The sequence below is a fragment of the Polyodon spathula genome, chromosome 19 (assembly GCF_017654505.1).
Source record: "Polyodon spathula isolate WHYD16114869_AA chromosome 19, ASM1765450v1, whole genome shotgun sequence".
NCBI classification, from domain to species: domain Eukaryota; kingdom Metazoa; phylum Chordata; class Actinopteri; order Acipenseriformes; family Polyodontidae; genus Polyodon; species Polyodon spathula.
This window is the reverse complement of record NC_054552.1, coordinates 11,588,305-11,597,441: the sequence shown is the minus strand read 5'-3', so window position 1 is coordinate 11,597,441 and position 9,137 is coordinate 11,588,305. Positions and strand designations below refer to the sequence as shown.

At 37.2% G+C, this 9,137-nt stretch overlaps 1 protein-coding gene across 1 annotated transcript; it reads left to right on the top strand.

The window, feature by feature from the left end:
• Nucleotides 1–1,438: 1,438 nt before the first annotated feature.
• Nucleotides 1,439–2,527, top strand: LOC121295058 (achaete-scute homolog 1b-like). Its single transcript, XM_041219356.1, has 2 exons — nucleotides 1,439–2,171; nucleotides 2,306–2,527. The coding sequence occupies exon 1, from the start codon at nucleotides 1,568–1,570 to the stop codon at nucleotides 2,165–2,167; it is 600 nt and encodes a 199-aa protein (XP_041075290.1). The 5' UTR covers nucleotides 1,439–1,567; the 3' UTR covers nucleotides 2,168–2,171; nucleotides 2,306–2,527.
• Nucleotides 2,528–9,137: the final 6,610 nt, after the last annotated feature.

The window sequence follows — 9,137 nt, the reverse complement described above, 5'->3', positions numbered from 1 at the left end:
CCCTAATCAGTACCTCATTCAATAGAATGAGGTGTGCCTGTGTTGGAATTCAACAGACACTGGAATGGAATGGCTGCCATACATGTAGAGATGCTGATTTAAGACAAATTTGCAGTGGTGTCCTAATTTTTTCAAGAGCTGTATATATATATATATATATATATATATATATATATATATATATATATATATATATATATATATATAAAATACACAAAATTACAAATTAGCACAAGCCATATAGTGCGTCACCGCTAGATGGCGGTGTAGCAATTACAGTGATATAGGGCAGAGAATAAAAAAAGAAAATCTGGATGTCCGATAGTCTGTATAAATACTCTGCAACAACCTATGATCTAGCATTACAACAGTATGCTTTATTGCAGTATTCACGTTCTAACTGAAAATAAGCTTCATTCTAAAATGAGGGGTTTTCAAGGAAAAAAAACACACACACACTTATTTGCCAAACCACAAGAGCTCGACGTGAGATTGATTGAGAATCTGACCCGTTCTAGACTAGTTCTCACCCATTCGTGAAAGGGTTACTAGTTTAAGAATTATCATTAGTTTAACGGAGAAAACAAATATAACAGAGGGATTATTTCTTGGTAGGCGATCCTTCATTTCTTTAAACAGTACTGTTGTCATAGAAAAAGAAGAAAAAAACGCACGCCAGTATCCAGGATCATTGAAATTATCACAAATTATCCAGCTTATCTTTTAGAATGGATCAAATTCACAATTTACGTTCATACATATGCAGGGCTGAAAATCTGAACAAAAAACGTAGCGTTTTCCGTATTAGCCACCTGGAACGGTTTCTATTTACCAGACCTCCTGTACGTCCTAAATACTGAAAACAAGTTACGAATCGGTTATCTTTACCAAAGACCTTTTGTCTTTTTGCTTTAAAAAAGGTTTCAGGGTTTGTCTTAAAATTCATAGAGTCGCTGTGCAAGGTGTGAAACGACATTGCCATGGTCCATTATCCTATAGAATACACGCTTGCTTCAATACATACATTTTCTTCAACTGTAACCTGGAAACCCTGCTTTAGGTCTCTGGTATTTCAGAGTACAAAAAACGAGAGAATGCGATGCTGTGAGAGTGTGATGCTTTGCCAGGGGTACATTGTCAACCCATTCACTTTTCCTTTCCAGACATTTTGAATCAGCCAATGGGGGGAAAGGCATGATATATTGGAATGTAAATCAGAAAGAGCGCGTGCTACCAAACATCTAAAGCGCAGGATTGTTTATTGAGATCCCGGAGCCACGCGCCTGGCTTGCAAAACCAGTGAACACAAGAAAGCGAGCAACCGGGCGGGGCTTGGAGTGGAGCATGCGACTCCAACAGGGGGTGGGGTGTGGACGCGTGTTGAAAAAGAGGAGTGCTGCCAAAGTTTGCTTCAGATCGGCTACTGGAGTAGGTGCTTGTAGGTTAGGAGGATCCAAGTCCTGTGCACTCCAGCCACACGCCCCACGCGAACGCCACGAGAGCAACACACAAACAACACTGTCGGCCTGTCAACTTTTACAACAACAACAGTGCCTTTTTTAAAGCGATGGATAACACCATTGCAACTGCACAGATCATGCAAAGTGCATACAGTTTTGGACTTGAGAGCCGTGGTGTTGTTGCCATACAAGCCTCCACACAGGAGTGTGGTGGAGGCTCCATGCTCCCCTCTTTCAATAGCAAGAGCAAGGTGATGAAGAGGCAGCGATCCAGCTCGCCAGAGCTGCTGAGGTGCAAGAGGAGACTAAGCTTTAACGGGCTCGGATACACAATCCCACAGCAGCAACCTGTAGCGGTGGCAAGGCGGAATGAAAGGGAGAGGAATCGAGTGAAGCTGGTAAACATGGGCTTCCAGACCCTCCGCCAACACGTTCCAAACGGGGCTGCCAACAAGAAGATGAGTAAAGTGGAGACACTGAGGTCGGCAGTGGAGTATATCAGAGCCTTGCAGCAGCTTCTGGACGAGCACGATGCGGTGTCAGCGGCTTTCCAGTGCGGGGTACCCTCCCCGACCATATCCACAAGCTACTCCGCAGACCCTGGGTCTCCCCATTCCATCTACTCGTCAGATGAGGGGAGTTACGAGCATCTCAGTTCGGAAGAGCAGGAACTACTAGATTTCACCACTTGGTTTGACAGATACTAATCAGGTATGATTTGTTACATGCATATTGGTAGCTTGTACTATGTATGGATGTACTTTAGACATGGGTAGACCTTTACGCATTTAAAATGTTGTTTGCAAACCGGATTGTAACATTGTGTCTTCTCTTATTTTTTGCAGAAGTTGAAAGTTGCGATTTGGAATGAATTCAACCGGAGTTACCTCTTGAGAATCACCGCTGTTTCCATGTTACAGATGGGTCTGTATCCACTACCTAGCCACACTGTCAGCCTTCGAGTCGTGTCAGACAGACTTGCAGCTCGCCGGGATTCTTTGAACATGCTTCCAAGACACAAGCCTGTGGACTTATTAAAAATAAATAAATAAATAAATAAATAAAACACACACACACACACACACACACACACACACACACACACACACACAACAACAACAACAACAACAAAACTAAGTGCAATTAATATTATACAACGGGGACCATGAAGATTGATTACTGTTTTGAAGCGGTCTGAACGTGGTACCCGATGTACTACTCTAGATGTAGTAATAGTATCTGGGTGATCCTTATGCATGAAATACATGCTGCCACTTTTTAGCTCTTGCACCCTCGGCTCTGTTGGAAATAACAGTGCACACTTTGATGCTTCCAGTTTTTTGTATATAAAAACAGTTTAGATATATTTTAAATTGGTGTACAATTTCTATTTTGTATTTGTTTTCATTGCATTGCATTATATGAAGACGTATTTTTGTACATAAAGCGAAAGGAAAAAAAAATAGTTACTTTCGTTAGGAGAGCATTGGCATGCAGGTTTCTAAGCCTCTGTCCTGGTGGAATTTGTATTTTATATATGTAGTGTGTCTGTTGGTGTAATGGTAGTGCTGTTCACACTCATTAAGTATGATTGAAGTTTATTTTTTATTTTTAATGGAAATCGTTTTATGTCTGTACTTGTGTCTCCCCCTCTGTTTCTACTAAAATGTAAATATGCAATTATTTTAAAAAGAGATGATATTTTATGTAAAAATAGGCTTTATAAATAAAGATGTTCTATTTATACGTCCTTTGTTGTGATACGTTTATGGGCGTTGTGTTGCACGGTTCACAGGATATCCAGTCACATTTTAAATATTCAATCACATCTGAGCAGGTTAGATTATTATATGATTTATTATTATTTGTAATCTCGTCACATGTATAATGAAATGGGATGGTAGGGAAAGAAACTTGTTGGACAACTAGACAAGTCTTGTTTTTAAAATCAACCTATGGGTTGATACAATTCATCACTTTCACCATCACAATTTATACCCTGAAGAACATTTCTTTGCACTATAAATAATAATAATAATAATAATAATAATAATAATGTAATTACATCACATGTATAAATGGGATTGGATATATAATATATATATATATATATATCATATATATATATATATATCTATATATATATATATATATATATATCTTTTTTTTTGCGATTCGACTACAAATCTTTCAATGTCTTCAAACGTTTTTTTAGTGTCTTCCCAACATTTGAAGACATCGAAAAAAAAACTTGTATAATAATCAAAACTATTTGAACATTTCTCTATCTCTTTTGAGTGTTTCATAGTTATGAATGCTTAAAAAAACCTAGAAGTATATTTAAGCCCAATCAAACGATATGGTGTGATTGAATATTTTTGACAGGTATTATTCAATACGCATGCGCAGCAACTTCCTTTTTGGTGGTGAGCAGGTGTATTATATATATAATCTAGCTCTGAGGTCGCAAAACTGTCATTCGGATATAAACCAACATATTCTTCTATCTGCTTTGTCTTTTAAAAGCAAATTACCATTTTTGCTAACACTTTTTTTCTCTCGTAATCTGATCAAAGTGCCCTCTCCCTTCGAATCGGGCCGGGACCCCCAGGGCAGTCCTACTAATTACCCCAAAGTACCCCAAAGTTACCACAAAGTAACTACAAACAATCTTTAAACAGGGTATTGTGAGATTTATTGCAAATTGCCGACAAAATCTGTCACGCAGAATGTGTCGGTTTAAATTCACCTGCACGACAGAGCTGCAAACAGAATCAGGCTGGTCACAAAAGCCACACTATGAGGCACTGCATAAACTGGGTAGGCTTACAACAGTGTGCTATCCATACCTTTTGAGCTGTGAAAGGGGGAACTTAAAAGAGTCAGTCCTTGCAATTGAGAATCCACAATACCAGTGAAACTGCATGCCTGCCACGTCTTATTACAAAGCCTGCATAATGGAATGAATAGAAATCGAATTGTATTGACTCCCAGGGAGATAACGACATCGTTCTTTATGAACGCAGTAAATTAATTTTGAATCTGCTTACTCCAGGGGCCTAACCTAAATTAAAGCTGCAGTCACCCATCACAGTCGTTTTAATTTTGCACAGAAATGCAATTTCTTAGTGTCTGTTTTATGTTCAGAAAGAATGGCTTTGACGGTTTGGTTTGTTTTCTTTATATAAATGTAGTTTAGCCTCCCTCTCTAAAACTCACTCATGTCGCTACTTGCAGCAATAGTGTGTTATGCACTACCTTGATATGCCATTTAAAATTTCGCTTTCAAAAAGAACCGTCCACACTTGTTTATCTTACTAAAATTTGTAAAGCGTAACAATCAATGCTTAAAAAGGTATTTTAGGGTTGCATCCTTTTTCTTACTGCGAGTATTAAATATTGCTTAGGGGAGACCAGGGCTGGTTGTCACTCTATTTACTCTTTATTATTTTTCTCAGTCTGGTGACATGCTGCGAGGTTCTGTTCCTCGCTATATTGAAGAATAACTCTTCACCTACAAATTGATGTTTTTTATTTCAGTATAACTTTATTCCAAATATGATATTTAGATGGTTGAAAATGTGCCGGTCACCTGTGACACCCTGCCCCATACTGGGGTTGGTTGTCACACGATATGCGGTTGGTTGTCACAACGTATGTTCTTGCTTTTACAGTAGACAATAATGCAACATTTTTAGTTTAAAAAAAAAAAAAAAAAACTAACAAAAGTTTATGCTGTTTACAAAGTTGTATTTTTGCTTTTTATGTGAACATAAAAAATACAGACCTAAATATATTTGAAATGTCGATCCATGCTACAGAATAATAGCGCAGCCTCCACAGAACCAGAGGACAAACACTAAATAATTTAAATAAACATTATATGGTGACAGATCCCACATTTTGGTGTAAAAAAAGTAGAAAGAAAAAATATATGATTTCTTCCTATAGGATTTACATGTGACAACCAACCCCCAAAACTGGGTTAACCAACCCCCAGCCAGACTTTACATGATAATTTAACTCTCTCAGGACTACTGGGAGAACCTACTGGTTTTGTTTTTACACCACAAGCATTTGTTTAAAGTGTAAAATTGCATTTGAGCTAAAAGTTATAGACTCCCCTCTCAAATTATGTAGCCTACAGTATTGGCATCGTTCTTTTTTATTAGCTGTCACATACAGCCATTAACAGCTGCCCTTTGCTGAACTAAAGAAAAAAACACCCCACTGCCCTCTGGTGCAGGTGGATAGAGCCACGCGCCTGCCGTCAGCCACAAATATGCGCCAAAGCCTATTGGCTGATGGCTCGAGTCTCTCTTAGCCCTGCCAACTATTGCCAACTTTCAAAGTGATTAACAGCAGCAATTACTCATTTCTTTATGAATGCGAAGTCAGGCTGGGAGTTTTTAACCTCAGTATCTCAGGGTGTCCTCCACAGGACAGAACTATTCCAGTCTGAAAGGCTGGGCATCGATTTATGTGCATTGTAGCTACTTCTTTTTCTCGTGGTTTGGACGGTGGCTCGCACAATGACTGTGTGCATGCTCACGTTTTCTTTTGATCTATGCTTGCAATTGGGTGATACTGCGAATTATTCAGCTGATTAATTATATTGGCTCCTCTTTATGAAAAGATAATAATAGTCGTTTAGGGAAATCGAATAACGCTGGGCAATCAATCATACGCTTAAACTAAGGACATCGTTTAGATTGAAAATGCATTTATAAATTTGCTATAAAGTTACTTTATTCGATAATACTGCATTATACGTTGCAGTTTATTTTAGAGATGTTGCGCTGCTTTTCAAGCGTATTTTTAAATGTGTTTTACACGTTTTATATTTAAAATAATAGTTGTATAAGTGTATCTTTGGCACTAACAAGATAAGGAGTTTAACAGTTATTTGACTGTGTCGCTAATCATGACATAAATAATACGCTTAAAAGCATGTTGATTAAAAATGGGTATTAAAAACACAAATTATTTCGGTCTAATAATTGGAGTAATGCAACAATATTTACAGGTGCACCGTGGAAAACGAATGCTTAGAAATTAAACACGATATATTGCAAGAAACCTACACGTGTTTATATTTATTGTTTGAGAATATAGTTTATAAACATAAACCCACGTATTGAGGTACTGCATGCGATTCGTCTCTCCTGGCAATGCAAAACAGATTTGTTAATGTCTTTGACCATTATGCAGTTATATACGTAACCGGTATGCACTAGTAATTCTACACCAAAGATCCTGATCCAGTGCCACGTTTTCACTGAAGCCACTATTGTTGAGAGTGTACGAATATGTAGTCTAGAATGAGCACCAACCTTGAGTTAATGCATTAATGGACTCTAGAGGGGTAGGCTGCATTATTTTCTTTCTCTGTTATTTGTTATTTTACATGAACGATTTTGCTGGAATGTAGTTTAATAATACTCATGTATATAATCCAGTGTGTATTGGTACAATATTGTGACTGAGTTTGTGAAATGAAGTATTTTCATTATGTTAATTTGTTTTTAAAAAAGATGGCAATTCCGAAATGTTTCTGAAGTTTTTTTGTTAACCCAACAGGAGGTGAATGGTGAACCGAGCCACCTTTTTGATTATTTTGTTTAATTTTCAGTTATACAGGTGTGTTGTCTTTCTGTATTTTAATTAAAATATGTATCATGTTTTCGTGTCGGTTAAAAATTAGATTTTTTTTGGCAATGTTTGTGAATTTGTATTTTCTTATACATCGATTTAATGTCACTACTGAAATTAATGTGAATGTTAATGCATTAATGGACTCAGAGGGGAGAGCCATCTTTTGCTTATTTTCTTTTATTTTCTGTTATACAGAGAAAAATAAATGTTGCCGCCTTCCAGCATTTGATCTCCAGTGGCCTTCTTTTTAACAAACCATTCAGTAACATCAGCACAACGCAGATGTGAGACTGCTAGAGTGAGTGCGCAGGCAGGGAAAGAGAGACTTTAGTTTTCAGCTCTGACCAGCCAAGGAAAGATACACACACGCAGACCGGTTACATATAGCACATTCCATCATAAATAATCTCAATAAAATAAACATAATAAATGCAATGGCAAACGTTTTGATTAGATGTCTTTCTCAGTCCCTTTATTATATTAGTATTTCTGAATGTAGCCGTATTGAGGGCTTAATAGTTGTGGATAGCACTTCACAATACAACTATAAGATAGTAAACACTACATCATAACAAAAACCCATCAAAATGCTTTACAATAAAATCAAATAAGAGAGAGAAAATAAATAAATAACAAAACCCAATCCCTCCCAGTTATGATCCTCAAACATCAATGCCACAGGCTTAATCACCATAAGAGGAGACTGTCTTATTACAATATAATGATATTAAATACCTTGATGCCCACTTTCTACTTCCATAGCCTGTCTTAGCCTTCAGTTTACTGTAGGGCTGTCCACCAACATATGGCTCTTGAGCCATATATGACTTATTCCACTCCATAACATGACTCTGTATCACTTAAAAAACAATACCATTGAGAACTTTTATTTAACAAAAATAAAACAAGACAAATTCATTTTAAACAAATTATAACAATGTAAATGTAAAACATTTGGATGTTTTTGGCAGCAACCCACTGGCACTCCTTCCTAAGCCCCAATACAGGACAGAACAGCCTTTTTACACCTGTCTCATTTAAAACATGTTGAATTATTAATTGACTGGACCACCAATCAAGTGCCACAGTTTCTTCAAGTCAAGTATTTAAATCATGACTCAAAAGTAACCATTTCCTGACTTTCGAACAGACATTTAACAAAACTATTGAATATTTGTAAAGTAATAAAGTTAACATTTAAATAAAAAGACTGTAGGTCAGTGGTTTTCAACCTTTTTTTTTAAACTGTACCCCTTCTGTCTGAAGGTTTCAGCCCAAGTACGCCTTACAATTTTTGTTTTACTGAACAGTACTACAGTTGCAAAGCAGGATAATCTGAATAGCAAATTAACAAACAAGTTTGGTGCAGCAGTTGTTTCAGGCAGAGCTGTTTTTGTTTTGGGTTTCCCCTCAGTGACTGGGATTCTTTTAAGAGAGTAATTGGTGAGGCCCGGTCTTTCTGGACAGGTGGCTATACAACTGCTAAAAGTTGAGGGGATGTCCCATGTGTGAGGGTACTTAATAGCATGAACTATGAGGACCAGTTAACATAATGAAATCTTTTTTCAGTGGATAAAAATAGAACGGACTGAAGTTTATAAAAACCAAAAAAAACTAAAAGTGATGACCCAAGTCAGTAGCTGTAGCTCAGGACGAGAGGGCATAGGAAGCAGGAAGTAAGTTCAGAAGGTAGGAAGCACTTTTTTGCATAGAGAGCTATAAGATCATTTGAACCGCTTACCAGGCAAAGTAGTAACATCTAAAATACTAGGAACATTAAAAACAATCAGATTGGGTCCTAATAAATTACCCCACCCTATTAGGAGGAAATGGTGTATGTAATTCAGAAACAAAACTTAAATGCAAAACACAGACAAAAATGTATGTTACACTTTTATTGACTATATCACAGTAACCCCAAAGTGGGATATCAGATGGTATTCATTTGCTGAACATTATTCAGGGCTATTCTGGCGGATGTATATTTTTAAAGCAGAGTATATTATAAGTTCAAGGTCTTTC